Source organism: Leiobunum rupestre, chromosome 5 (assembly GCF_980474605.1).
Source record: "Leiobunum rupestre chromosome 5, qqLeiRupe1.1.hap1, whole genome shotgun sequence".
Taxonomy (NCBI): Eukaryota; Metazoa; Arthropoda; class Arachnida; order Opiliones; family Sclerosomatidae; genus Leiobunum; species Leiobunum rupestre.
The window spans coordinates 20,945,990-20,961,214 of record NC_143388.1 but is presented as its reverse complement, the minus strand read 5'-3'; the positions used below and the strand labels follow the sequence as shown (position 1 = coordinate 20,961,214).

The window sequence follows — 15,225 nt, the reverse complement described above, 5'->3', positions numbered from 1 at the left end:
CTTTAAATTTTAAAGAGTTTAGTTTGCCTTTTCTGATTGGAGGGGCTAGCCATTTCAGAAATCTGGTGTACAATATAGGGAGAAATTAAACAGAAATACGAAGAAATATTGAGAAATTCAAAATAGATATGTGTCCCTTTAACGAATCGAGATCGAAAAGGAATCGGTTGTATGATGGACAATGAGCTATGAAATGAAACCTTTTTCTTATAAGATCTTTTTTTCTCGCTCCACCACCTAGTGTCACGGCTTTGTGGCATTTTAAGAATGATATCATACCCCAGATCTTTCTGGGACTCTTCAAAACATTAACATCTAATAACTGAATTGCTTTGAAAGTTGCAGATAGATTCAATCGATCCCAGCAGTCCGCGAACTGGCAATACATTAGAGCAACAGTAAAAATAATCCCGTGTTACGGATTATTCGAGCATTTGGTATTTGTCATACTAAGAAGAATTAAAACAGAAACCGTCGAATACATTAATTTCCAAGTAGTTGGTTCAAATATTAGACACCCATAAAGACACATTTCAAAATTTTTAGACCTCCGAAGTAGGTCCAAAATGTTTCAACGTAGGCACGTGCCTACTTGTTCCTACCGCTGTCAGGGCTACAGGCTATGGAAGAAAAATGGTCTAAACGATGACAGAACCATTAAAAGTCATCAGTCACTGAAACTGTTTCAAGGCCTATGCTTACCCCTCTTGCTTCCCCCTCAAAACACCTCCATTGATAGCGAAACTCAGCTTGCTCTCCCCACCTGTTCGTTTCGAAGGATTAGAAAATCAGCGGTTCCCAATTGGTTTTTGCTATGGAACCCTAAATTATCCACCAATTTCTGGCGGAACCCCAACTCATTTTTTTTACTTATCTTAGAAGACTCTTGACACAAACAAAGATGGCCGCGCTGCGAATTTTCGGAACCCCTGTGACCCTTCCGCGGAACCCTGAGGTTCCGCGGAACACTTTTTGGGAACCGCTGGATTAGATCACACATTGTAAGCGCTGTCAAAATTGTAGGCAGTTACATGATCTTTGGAACCGCGAAGTCTGAATTACGAGGTGACCGTCGCTATCAATAGCGGGATAACGAAGGGAAAAGCAAAAAGATGTTTGAGCCCTTTATCGATACTGGGGGATGCATTTTTCGATACTTCGAGATGAACTTTTCTGTAACTAGGCCTTTGAGTTTCGTAGAAACGGTAGAAAAGAAAATTAGGTAATAAACATTTAATTTTTTTAATAGTAGATGGCACTTCCAGAGTATTACAGAAGCTGTGTATTGTCGTGAAATGCGTCAGACTTAAACTGAAAACATAAACTGATTATAATGAATCCATTTTAAATACATCAAACGCGATAGGCCTTGTATGTGAAGAAACGGATTTTTTAATCCCTGAAAGGAAATGCGATAACTTTAAGCCCTAATTTGGAAAAAGCTACGATTGCGTTCAAAGGAAAACATTTCATTTGGCACTTACGTAAAAGAACTATTTACACAACGAAAATAGGAAATTTCCACAACGCAATACCACTTCCAGGAAGGACAGGAACCAACACTGGAGCTGCGTTTATATGCTTGTCATCGTCCCATCTAGAATTCAGTTAGCAACAGCTACTTGTTAAGTAAACAAGCTCAAATCGCGAAGCGATAAACAAAATAATGATTCTGGATATTTGGGGACCATTGAAGTCCGCCTTGAAAGTACAAACGTATGTCATCGACAACTCAATCTTCAGGCTTCATTACCGCGTGACGGCTTTCTTTCTGCTCGCTTCGGCGTTGTTGGTGACGGCGACCCAATACTTTGGTGATCCCATCGATTGCATCGTCCATAAGGAGAATGCCGAAAAAATCATCGATACTTTCTGTTGGACCCACTACACGTACAGCGTGGCTCGTGCTTTCGATCAAAAGATCGGAGTGGACGGCATATCCCACCACGGGGTTGATAAGAACACCGGAAAGGAAGAAATTAAACACCATTCGTACTACCAATGGGTGTGGTTCGTACTCTTCTTCCAAGCTGGATTGTTTTACATGCCGAGGTGAGTCCAATCAATCAATCAATACTCTACTTTTCAAAAACTTTAATAAGGACGATTCTATCCCCTATGCATCTTTTAATTAAGTAGAGATTTGAGGGCAGGCGAAACGAGTAGAGCTGTGCTGAACTTTAGAGTTGCACAGGGCAATGGCGAAAATGAGCTATAGGGTGAAGATGTGTACTTTCTCGCTCTTTTAGGAGTGTGGTTCTTGCGATGCATAAAGATGCTTTCTTTTATTTACGCACTATCTGTGTAGCGTGTCCTTCGTCCTTGCCACAGCTAGTCAAGTTGATAGTATAATTCTTACAGTGCAAATTTAATTCGTAAGAAATTATAGTTTGATCTATATAAGCTTAACACTAGGACGCAATCTGCAAACTTAAACACTAAGAGGCTAAAAGGCAAAAACGCCTTGTTGCTAAGAGCGTCGACGGGAAAATCTTTGTGAAATGCTTGGTTTTCACTGGCGCACTTCATAATGCATTTCTCTTTACTCGCAACGAAACGTTTGTAAGCCCAAACGTTGAGTAACGCGACGTTATGCGCGCTTGTGGAAACCAAGGCTAACTCTCACCATCACAGGATTTATGAATTTTGAAAAATTAAAACCAACCAACAATGAAAAATTGTATTTTTAAAGTTAATTTCCAATCATTTGGCTAGATAGGCGAATCTGGTAACCGACTAACCGAAATATTTTATTCGGCGATTCCTTTTTCACCATATAGGGGGAGGTAAAGAGTTAGGTTCTTTTATTGAAGGCTTTGAAGCACCTATTGGCGGTAGAAATACAGGCCCCTACATCTTGCATCCTGATTAAGTTTATTTAATTTCCTTATATTAACACAATTTTTCCTTACTATTTCATTTGAGTGCAATGAAATGTTGATTGTGGTATTCTAGGTACTACTGCTTAAAACCATAAGTAACTTATAACTATAAATATGAAAATTTGTAAAGATTATCACTGAAGTGATTTTTCACGTTTTTGCCATTCAATTTAAATTCATCGTGCATTCCTCTGGTGCTTAAATATTCGCCAGGTGAAATATACAACTACGAAATAGCTTAGCAAGAGGGTCAGTGTCAAAAAAGGGTCGGTCAGGAACTAAGCATTAAAACCATTGGAAGTATCATACTTTTTAATGTTACTTATGTTCAAATTAATACTATAAATGCTGGTATTGTACCTAAAACCATATTAGTGCAATCTTATTCAGTTATTTATCGTCTATAGTCGGGGTAGTCCGAAAGTTATTATTCGTGAATTACGAGTAGCCTTATTACCAAACAATTTATGCTCCTGTATAGTCATGTATTGTTCCCTAGTTAACACCATGAGTTACCACCCCGGGTGACCCCACTGCACTAAGGCACTTCATAGCCCCTGTTATTTTGAACTGTTTTGTAATCTGAGCTGAAATGAACTGTTCTTTATTGAGTTAAATAAATTGAGATAATTTACTTTCAGATACTTATGGAAGGTTTGGGAAGGCGGAAAAATTAAGATTCTGGCCGAGGGACTGTCCTTCAGTGGACTCGGAGGAGACGACAAAGCCCCGAAGAAGAAGATCATAGTTGACCATTTGACGCGTAACTGCCAACTTCACCGATACTTCATTGTCAAATACATCTTTTGCGAAATCGCCAATTTCGTTAACGTCATATTGCAAATTTGTTTGTTGGATGCCTTCTTGGGAGGCGAGTTCCGAAAATTCGGCACCCAAGTAATCCAATTCGCCTTGGAAGGAGATTCACCCTACAGGACGGACCCGCTGACCAGAGTCTTTCCGAGAATGACAAAATGCAAGTTCTTCATCGGAGGTCCCGGTGGTGACATCGAACCTGTGGATGCGTTATGCATTTTGCCCCTGAATATCATCAACGAAAAAGTATTCATCTTTGCCTGGTTTTGGTTCGTTATTTTAGCGACGATAACCGGGCTAGCATTGGTGTACCGCCTCGTCACGTTGGTCAGTCCAGCCATGCGCGCCTACTGCCTCAAATCCCAGTGTTCGCTGGCGGACGACGATTGTTTGCAAGCAGCCAGCAACTACTTACAAGCCGGCGACTGGTTCTTGCTGTATCTGTTGAGCAAGAACGTTGAGCCACTCTTCATGAGAGACATCCTCGCCGAAATCCAAGAGAGACTTTACGATGAACAGAGAAACAAGCACGCCATTGGTAATGAAATGAGCAAGGACGCGTTTGAAATGTCAATTTCTAAACACAATCTCATCGACGACTCCGTAACGCACGTATAAAATCCGGAACTTTAAAATACAATCTAATTAAAAAATAAGCAAAATTCTTGTTTAAAGAATAAGATTTATTAATCTAAACCCTTGTTATCCCGATCGGTCGAATTTATTTAAATTTTTTAGGTACGCGATTAAAATGTAAAATTTTTAATTTCTAAAACAACACTTTTAATTTGAAACTATCAATTTTAGTTCTCTATCTGCATCCCAACAAAATTGAAAATAAAAGTATTTTAAAAAGTCATTTTACGGGGATACAAGGGAATTTATCTGCGAGGGGGAAGGTTGTGGTTAGCCCTAGAATTAAAATTTAATTTACCTTTTTGTACTTCGCTCGGAATAGTGAATTTTGAGTATGGTCAATCTCCTCCTAGGATCAATAAAGCGGCTATTTCCGGATACCTGTAAAACATATTTTAATTTTAATTTCAATATTTACATTAAATAAAAGGTATAATTTTATGATTGTGTCATATGGTTTTTTCCATGTGTCATATTTGACACATTTACACAACTATTTAAGGCTCATTCTCACTATCCAACTTTAGTCAGCTGACAAGCTGCCCGATTTTTGTCTGACCGACAAGTCCGGTAATGTGAATGCTTCACCTGATAAGATTTTTGTCGGGGAAGCTTCCGACTTTGAATCGGGAAGAGAGGCAGTCAAATCAGGCAGACTAGCTATCCAGGTGGCAGCAGCCAATAGAAACCGAGAAAAATTGACGTCAATGCGATCACGTGTGAAATGGCAGTGAGCGGACTACGTTAAATTTAGGCTTTTTTTATAAACTTTTCGACGTATTGATCCTTGTGTGGAGAAAGTTTGATAGTAAAAGAAACCGTAAGTTTTATAACTATTTCTTTCCCTTTTTAATTATAACAGAATTAATCTAATTGTGAAATGTTTCATTGCCAAGGAATACTGAAAAGCATATTGAAGCCTGCGTGTGTTTAGCTAGGTTTGAGACAATAATGCCTCCTAAACAAAAAAGAGCCTGTATCAAAACAATACCTAATAAAGCAAATTTTATTTTCTTCATCAGACTCCATATTTTCTATCACTCAAAACAATAAATTTAACCAGCCACACTATTGAGCCAAAGCCAACATTCCCAAATAAGAAAAACAACAGACAGCTTCTACCTAAATTTCCTTTCTCTGATTGGTTAATGATATATAAACGACCTCATGCGTCTAACGTTCGAACTAAACTACCCGACAAAACGTATCCAACACCAAGCTGACGAGTTGGATAGTATGAACGCGAAAGCTGACCTGACTAGTCGGGCTGACTAGTCAGACAGACATAGTCAGGTGACTAAAGTTGGATAGTGTGAATGCGGCTTTACACGAACTTATTAATTCAACTTCTTTTCCATCAATTTGCCGAGGGTCAACTTCTGTTTACAAGCAATCCGTAGGAATAATGAAACCAACCATTTCATTTTTATTTGTCAACCACAAGTTACGGACTTCTAATTAAAGCTCGTAAGAAGAAATTTAAATTAAAACAAATATAAGTTTTAAAGTCGTTGCTACATAACCACTAAATTGCCAAGCTACAATCTACATCCTAAATGGAATTAAAAAAAAATTTTAATTGTACAGAAAAATTCTCGATTTTTCTATTAGGAAATAAAAAAGTTTAATAAATACAGAAGTGGCGTATAAAGATAATAATAATCAGCTAGGCTAATACCTAATTAGGCACCACCTTAGGCCCAAGTCAGCTAGCGACTTTATATGCCTTTAGCTCAGGTGACCGGACTAAATTGCGTAGGAGGGCTGTGGCAAACCCATCATTCCACGCGAGCCAACTTATTATTACCGTTAACCTCTACAAGGTTTTTACGGAAGGGGGAAACTTAAAAACTCGGAAGAAAACCCCTTTAACCAGAGCAAACTCTATACAGAAGGAGTAGTTCCGAATTTTCACCCAGTGCCACAATCTGGAATCGAGCCCGGCTCCTCTTGCTGCGATACGAAAGTGTTAACCCCTTTATGAACTGAGTTTTATTTCTTAAGAAATTTGTCAATTCTGTATTTTTTAAATCATCTTTGTTAATAAACTAATTACGTTCTTCAAAAGAATAAGCGTATGGATTGTCAAATTTTTACTCGAAGGCTTTTGTCACGGGCATTTTACATCCGGGTGGCTTAATAAAAATTTTTAAAGTATACTAAATCAACTTCGTTGCTGAGCTTATTAATATTTTAAGTACTAAAGGCAAAAGGGACGGAGTAAAAATATTTTCCAATTCTTTTATTTTTCCTATATTATCAGAAGAATTAAAAACTTATAAATCCTCTGCTAACACGCTTTACGACTAATTTTTTTATAAATTTTAAATTAGGTGGTACTAGTGATGTGAATTTACGGGTAAAATAAACTTTTAATTTAATCAAAATAATGGTTTGATGTCACAATAATTATTAAAATAGTATTTTAATTTTACCAGGTTACATTAATATTAGAGAAACCTCCTAGATAACCCCTTAGAAATACATCAGAGTGCCGGGAATTCGGAGTCTTTCACAGGAAAATGATTTGGTTTTCTGGTCCAATGTAAAATGTAATTGTTTCTTCTTTTATTTGAAGTTAAATAAAATATTTTTGGGTGTTTTTTGCTTTATGAAAATAATTGGTAAATTTACCGGTAAATTTACATCTCTAGGTCCCTTTAGCCACAATTAATTTATGTTTAATCGTAGACAACACCAAAGCATTTTCTACAGATTCTAAACCGTTGTAAGAAGGCGTTAATCCCCAAGATGCTTGTACTTTCCGGTCGCTAAGGGAAGTGGGATCAAGTTTGTTACTTATTCGGCTGAACCGAAACAATTCATATCTCAACCAGCCGGATGCCATTCGTCGAAGAAAATAATATCTAGTATCAAAAATGTTTCTTACATTATTGTATCGCTTTTCCTAAGAGCAATTACTCTTAAATTCGTTACAACGACAGATATATATAGAATTTACATTTCCAAAGTTAGCAATCACTAAACTAAACAGAATCTAATTAGCCAATTGACATGTCTTCGAATATTTGGAACGCGTTGAAATCCGCCTTAAAGGTACAAACTTCGATCATAGACAACTCAGTCTTCAGGCTTCATTACCGTTTGACGGTATCCTTTCTGCTCGCTTCGGCGTTGTTGGTGACGGCGACTCAATACTTTGGTGATCCCATCGATTGCGTCGTCCATAAGAAAAATGCCGAAAAAGTCATCGACACTTTCTGCTGGACCCACTACACGTACAGCGTGGCTCGCGCTTTCGACCAAAAGATCGGAGTGGACGGCGTAGCCTATCCCGGAGTTGACAAAGCGACGAAGGAAGATACTTTGAAACACCATTCGTACTACCAATGGGTGTGGTTCGTACTGTTCATCCAAGCAGGGATGTTTTACTTGCCCAGGTAAATTTTTACTATTTAAAAAAATCAAGAACGTATTTATTTATATTTGGGGATGTTTAAGTGCAATCAGAAGTTTATAAAATTTTCTTACAAGAGAAGTATCCATCTAAAAACACGTGGTTTCGCAGGCTCGAGGCACTTTTCAATAGGATCGGATTCCCGGTCAAATCGTGGATGTGTACATCGCATTCGGGCGTTAAATGTACCGCGTGTATTCTTCAGTCTAACGATGTAAAATGTAAAAATGACACTCGAATTGGTAGCTACTTGGCTCTATGTCAACCATTGGCGTAGACAAGGGGGCAGTTTCAGGGCGCAGACCCCCCCCCCCCTTTGGGCCTACCTTTGACTGCACTAAATTCCCACCCCCTTCTCGACCCCCTCTTAACATTCACATATTTCGACCACTTCCCTTGACGAATTTCTACGCCACTGACGTCAGCTGCGTCTAGATGGTCCAATGCCGTGTGAGCCCATGGCAGGGCCCCTAGCTTCTTTGGGCCCTTCGGCATCCTCCTTCCCCTTAATTGTCATACCTATGCACTTGTTTTTGGTGGGCCTCTGGTCTCCAGTCTAGTAAGCCTTATAGATGCGGCACTAAAAGGCTCGATCCACATTATCGACGAATTAAAATACAAGTAAAATTTAAACATGCCTTTGCTCCTCATTAACCCAGTGCCAAAAAGGCCCTCCAGAGGTCTTCAGTGGGTAAAGTCCAGCACCAATTAGTATTTATGGGATAGTTTTCCAATTGACATCTTGGCAATTAATGTAATTAATCCATTTAACTATTTTTTTAAATGATACAAATTAATTTACTTGATTTAATCAATTAATTTTATTTTATTTCGTGAAGGATACAAAAATAATTTACTTAGTTTAATAAATTTTAGCTGATGAAAGATACAAATTATACTTAATAAATTAACTTAGTTGAATTAAAATAATTTGATTTCAGGTACTTGTGGAAGGTTTGGGAAGGCGGGAGAATCAAGATTCTGTCTGAGGGACTGTCCTTCAGTGGACTCGGAAGAGACGACAAAGCCCCGAAAAAAAAGATAATCGTGGACTATTTGACGCATCACGGTCATCTTCACCGATTTTTTATCCTTAAATACATTTTTTGCGAAATCGCCAACTTTGGCAACGTCATTGCGCAAATTTACTTGGTGGATGCCTTCTTGGGTGGAGAATTTAGGGAATTCGGTACCAAAGTAATTCAATTCGCGTTGGAAGGAGATTCGCCCCACAGAACGGACCCGATGACCAGAGTGTTCCCGAGAATGACCAAATGCAAGTTCTTCATCACGGGTCCCGGTGGTGACATCGAACCTGTGGATTCGTTTTGCATTTTGCCCCTGAACATTATCAACGAAAAGGTTTTCATCTTCGCTTGGTTTTGGTTCTTCATTTTAGCAACGATAAGCGCGTTAGCATTGGTGTACCGCCTCGTCACGTTGGTCAGTCCAGCCATGCGCGCCTACTGCCTCAAAGCCCAGTGCTCGCTGGCGGACGACGATTGTTTGCAAGCAGCCAGCAACTACTTGCAAGCCGGCGACTGGTTCTTGCTGTATCTGTTGAGCAAGAACGTGGAGCCACTCTTCATGAGAGACATCCTCGCGGAAATACATGAGAGACTATACGATGAACAAACAAAAAAGCAAGCCGTTAAAATGGAGAAGTTTAACGCAAATACGAAAAATAGCTTCATCAATGACTCAGTAGAGACTGTATGAAGTCTATCCCAAAATTATGGCGGGGATCTAACGCAGAGGTACCTAAGTGGACGAAATTTAGTAAATGGTAATCTCGACATTAAAAATTTATTAAAATTTTATAATAATTAAACTAATATAAACAGGACAATTTTGGCCTTGAAAACTGTGATAAATTAATCTTTTAAAATGCAAATAAGGGCACGATTGATCTAACGACTATACAATATTTAAGAATACTCTAGAGATATCGAAATTGTTGATTTTTTTTTAATTTAAATAAAACGATTTATTTGATTTAAATGGATTTTTAATTTCATTTTAATCAGATTTTATTTTTTATTACTATTCAACAATTATTAACAGGCATTTTTAAACGCCAATTAGTTTGGCTAGGAAATTTTTCAAATTAGTTGGTGTTTAAAAAACCGTGCAGAATAAATATACAAAATTTCAGCTTTTAAATAACCACAATTTAAATTAGACTTTCGCGGGTTTTATCATTTTTGATATTTCTGATTGTGAACTAATGGCGCCATCTAGTAACAAGTAGATTCTTAAAAATTTACACACAATGGCGGTACCCCTGTAAAAGGGTCTTCTCCCTTCTCATATGCGTATTGGTGTATTCCGGCCGAAAGTTTCGGCCGGAAAAGCTTTCAACTAAAATGTGGCTAAAACGGCCGAAACTAGCTGACGAATTGTTGGGGGCTATTCCGGCCGAAATTTTACAAACCGAAAGTTTCGGCCGGAATAGTCGTCCATCACAACCAGCTAATTCGGCCGACATTTTCCCGTAGTAAAAGTTTCGGCCGATTTATCCAGCCCAGTGAGGGCCGTCTAAACCGGCCGAAACTTTCCTTTTATAAAAAAATTACTAAACCTTAATTTTAATAGTAAATCGTGTATTATTCAGAATCTCTGCAATTGAGAAAAATAAGCAAACTTATCGAACCATTAATACTAACCATTTAACTGACTTTTTGCCAATTATTATTTTTCGTTTTCACCTTGGAGAGTAGAGACACGAGGCGTAAAATTCCCAACGAACTTTATCTCGAATAATATTACTCTTCCGGTAATCCGGGACAGACGAATAAACGTTTTTGTTTGGATTACACTACACTCGTTTTGGAATCGTTATGTTTCTAATAATGAGATGAATTCTTACTGAATATGAAATAAATTAATTGTTTTCTAGTGGCCTCTGTACAAGACAAAGCAAAACTAAAGCCCCACGGAGAGCGAATGTCTGCTATATGTTTGGAGTTAAGAAGTTTCGCCTCTATACGGAAAGTTTCAATTATAGATGAAGTTTTTCAATCAGTTTTTCTGACTTCCTATCTATGGAACCTTACCCGGTGGGTTGTATTTTCATAGGGCATTTTTCATAACTACTTTCCATAGAATTACCCCTTGGAAATTAATTTACAAGCGTGACGTGTCACCATGTATATCATTGGAAAAAAAGCCCTTAAGATTTCAGTACATATTTAATATTTTGTCGTCGTGTATATATTGAGTGAAAATAAAATAAAAAAATTAAGGTTTTCAATTTATATTTCAATATTTATATTAATAATATAAATATATTGCTTGATTGTTTATTCTTGATAAAAATTATATTTGTTTTCTGCATATAACTAAATGCTGCCCGTCGTCAGTTCTACTGTATCTAAAATCACTCTTTTCATAGATTTTCGAAAATACCTAGTGAGTAGTGATTAGTGAATAGATTCCGTCGAAGGCACAATTTCGTTGTTTTGGCCCCAGGAGCAACATTTCCCGCTTGCGGCTTTGTACAGATTCTTTTGCAGACTACTTTGTAGTAGTAAAACTACTAAGCCTAGGTTTACCAGTTTCAAGTTTCAATCTGTCATGTTGTCAACATTCTGTAGGGTGGAAAAATACATTTTATGACGAAGTAGGGTACGCGACGGAAGATAATTTATATACTATTTAGAATATTAACGGAAAGGTTTAATTGTTTGATCTAATTTATTTAGAATGTATTATAACAATGCAAAATGTTTTATATAATTTATATTTCATTAAATTGAATGATATTATTAGTCTTATTTGATAATTTACTTACTGAAATGAAATATACAAATTCCACACGGAAAAGGTTACAACTTATGGTCGCGTTTTGGTTTTTCGAGTGGTCATAATTTACCCACATATAGGCCTAGTACTAGAGAATGCACAGTATGCCTATGGTGACCTTTCAACCCTTCAATGTGTGTTTTTTAGGAAATTAGAGTGTTGGAAAAACTACATCGTCATGCAATGACTTCGTACTAGGGTTTTGGATATTTATCGTCGGTCTTACAGAAAGACGTTTTACATTTCTAAAAAAATTCAGGAAAGATACTGAGGTCTATATTTAGTACATTAAGTTTAGAACCTCACTGGCTTTAAACATGGTTTCCGAGACTGTCTGGTTTAAACAGGGGCGGCGAAAAGCATTTTTCCCAAGTGTTGGAGCAATAGTCGCTGGTTCTTTTCAATTACAGGACTCCCTCGAAACTCTAAATCATTGTTATAGATTTTCCTATTTGCCGCCCCCTCCCCCTTCGATCCCTAGAAGCGGATTAGAAATGTTGTTGATTCCCACCCCCTTTCGATCCCTTGGAGCGGATTAGAAATGTGGTTGATTTGCACCCCTACTTCCAGCCTTTTAAGTGTTTTTTTTTTTCATAAGTTTTTAATTTTTAACCTCCCCCCTCCCCTTGCGACTCGTCTGCATGGCCCGGACTATTCGTATTGCTTTTATGGAACACGTACATTGAAGAATTGTATGGGCGCTCCTTTAGTTTTGAGAGGTTTTTAAGCATTTAAAATATCACAAATCGAAAATGAGAGGAGCGCCAATTTAAGCGATCCAAAAAGAGTGAAATGTTAGGATCAACGATTTAGGCGCTAACAAATCTGCGAGCATCAGCAGATCTCAAGCTAGTGAGTGCGAGCGAGATATAGCATAAGTAACATAGTAAGATAAGTATGACACTTCCCATTCATTCAGTGCAAAATTATTAAATGATAGTCGGTTTCGCCAATGCAAAGTAAATCATTATGTGACAAACATTGTAAGGACTAACAAGTTTCTGCAAATTGCTCCTTGTGTTTGGAAACTGCCAAGTAATGAAATCGCGGCTTGATGCAGCCAAGGCTCAATGAAAATTTAAACGCTTTTAAAACTGTAATGATGCATTGTTCGCTGAATTTTTCACGCCATTTCTTGAGTGTGTAGCGTCTGCTAGAATCAAAAATGTGTAAAGCTGGCACTCAATGGTGTTCTGTTTTGAATTGTAATAATAAAGCAATTACCTCTTACTGTTTCTGCCGTTAAAAGAGGTCGTACCCGTAGTTTTCGGTCGCGAATTGAATCAAAATATAAAAATAACTAAACATTCGTTTAATTTCAGAAGGTAGTTATTTTCGAATTTGAAACATATAGTACAGGAAAAATAGGTTTTGACCCGCAACAAATTAACACAAAGCTGAAAGTTTCCTACTTTATAGATTTTGGGGCGCTCTTTCACGTGTTGTGGTCTCCGGTGTTCTCCCATTGGTGTTATTTCCGCCATCTTAGAAAATGGCGGCCAAAATTCAGTAAAAATTCAATATCTCTCGTATGGCTTATCCGATTTACATGAAAAAATACTTAAAATGTTCAAGGTATTAAGTCATATTATGCACCGGAAGTGCGTAATTATGCTTGATATGTTAGGCCACTTGGAAAGAATTGTGAATTATTACTTTTTAGAAGTTACGTAAACTATCAAATTGCACTTATTATTTTTAGGCACAATCCCGGCAGTATGGAATTATTTACATATAATGCTAGGGTATAATTTTGTGCATTGGTCACACGTCACGTGTAGTCCGACCAGCCTTACTCGCGAATCGCTATTACGCTTCAACTGATCGTACTTTCTAATCAGAGCCTATTTTCGATTAGGACCACTGTTAATTGCTTTAATTATTTGGGTATTTGATTGAAAACTATCTTTTTAATAGTTTGGCATAATTTTATTTCCGGTTGTGTAATTACTTCGTGTGACCCTATACGCAAGGGATACATACTTGAATTTCGCAGCTGTTCAAAAAAACCCTTTTGACGACCTATCTATTAAAGAAAACAAAAATAATTGAGTTCATTTTTACCTAAGCATGGGGTCAGTCGCGATTGAGTTTTAGCAGAAGAAAATTGTTAAAACTCTAAAATATTTCGTATTTTTCTTCATTTAAAATGGATAATAAATGTATAATCTGTGACGAGTTATTAAATAGTAGAAAAACTACATAATTTACGAACCCTCGTAAGTGCAAGTTTAAGAAGGAAAGACGGGCTGCATGAAAAACTCCAAAATCTGTCAGAGGTTCGGTTACATGACAACTGCAGAAGGGAATATACTCGTGACGATAATATTAAAAAAATAGAAGAGGCCAGTACTTCTACTGAAATTGAGGAAACACATAAGATCGAAGACGTCAACTTTTGACTTTAAACAATATTGCTTTTTATGTGGTGAAGATGTATCTAGATCAGTTCGAAAACCATTTGGTTGAAACTTTTCAAATAAAAACAACTCTAGAAAATCGTACAGCAATTCGAAGTGATGAATGGTTAAGAGCAGTGAAATTACGATTGGATAGCACCATAGATTGGAAAGCTTATACTCGATACTATGCCCACAATAGATGAAAGTCTTAAGGAAAATATCAAGAGTAAACACATGGAGTAAATGTTTAATGTAATAACTACTGAGGAGATGCAGGAGTGTTATGAAGTACGAAAAATATCTTCAATTTTTGAGACTCTGAAAGAAAACATAAGCAAGACAAGTTGAACAGCTAAATTATGGGTATTATATTTTGAGCTTGTTGAAGTCATGCTTGTTTGTTAGAGCCGAGTGGAGTGGACCTTGGTCTTTACACTTATACTGTGTTCAAAAAATGTTGCCTTAATTACACGCTTCGGGACATTTAGCTTACGCCAAATCAGCTCACCTATACCTACAGCAAATTTCTGAGCTCGAAAACTCAATGTCGTTGGAAGAGTTTAACAATTTCCCTAAAAATGGGTATTTTACCGTTAGACGCTCAAATAAATATTGGTCCGGAATCTGGTCTGACATGACTATCGAATAAGTTCTGATGCGATCTATGAAGGTGGTGGGTGGGCTAACAAGTGGACGTGGTTTAACTGAAAGTACAATTGCTAGATTGGTGTTAACAACTCCAGTATGTGCCCTCATAAGTAAGGCCCTAGAAGATTATTGTGACGTCACTGCAGCTACATCTGAACAACACGTCGAAGTTAGAGACTCTAGACAAGCACGTGACGTCAAAGACTCGTCAAAACTTTATGGATGGTTAAGAGACCACTCGCCATTTAAGATAGAGTCTTCCCTGGTGTCTCTTGCTTCAGGTTTAATCGCAGATACTACAATAAATAGTAATTCAGCTTTAGAAGTAGGTAGTGAATCCATAAAGCGCATAGTAGGAAGGACGTTTTTTGAATAGCTGACGAATTGTTGGAGGCTATTCCGGCTGAAACTTTCGGTTTGGAAAATTTCAGCCGGAATAGCCTCCAACAATTCGTCAGCTATTCCGGCCGAAAGTTTTGGCCGTTTTAGCCACATTTTAGTTGAAAGCTATTCCGGCCGAATAGCCACTCCGATAATGGCACGTTAATTAACCTACCAAATGATATAAGAAATATTCAACTGACAATTTTCCCCGTTTATATGAACTTACACGCACAAG

The 15,225-nt window shown here is 37.5% G+C and overlaps 1 protein-coding gene across 1 annotated transcript; it reads left to right on the top strand.

Moving 5' to 3' along the window:
- The first annotated feature begins 1,666 nt into the window (after positions 1-1,666).
- LOC149943774 (innexin inx2-like) lies at positions 1,667-4,316 on the top strand. Its single transcript, XM_090176192.1, has 2 exons — positions 1,667-2,052; positions 3,524-4,316. Exons 1-2 carry the CDS (start codon positions 1,667-1,669, stop codon positions 4,314-4,316), a joined length of 1,179 nt encoding a protein of 392 aa, XP_090032318.1.
- Positions 4,317-15,225: the final 10,909 nt, after the last annotated feature.

Excerpts from the sequence above, each read along its gene's own strand:
- LOC149943774 (XM_090176192.1), top strand. The coding sequence starts at position 1,667 with ATGATTCTGGATATTTGGGGACCATTGAAGTCCGCCTTGAAAGTACAA. Across the intron at positions 2,053-3,523 it reads GGATTGTTTTACATGCCGAG|ATACTTATGGAAGGTTTGGG; the intron begins GTGAGTCCAATC and ends ATTTACTTTCAG.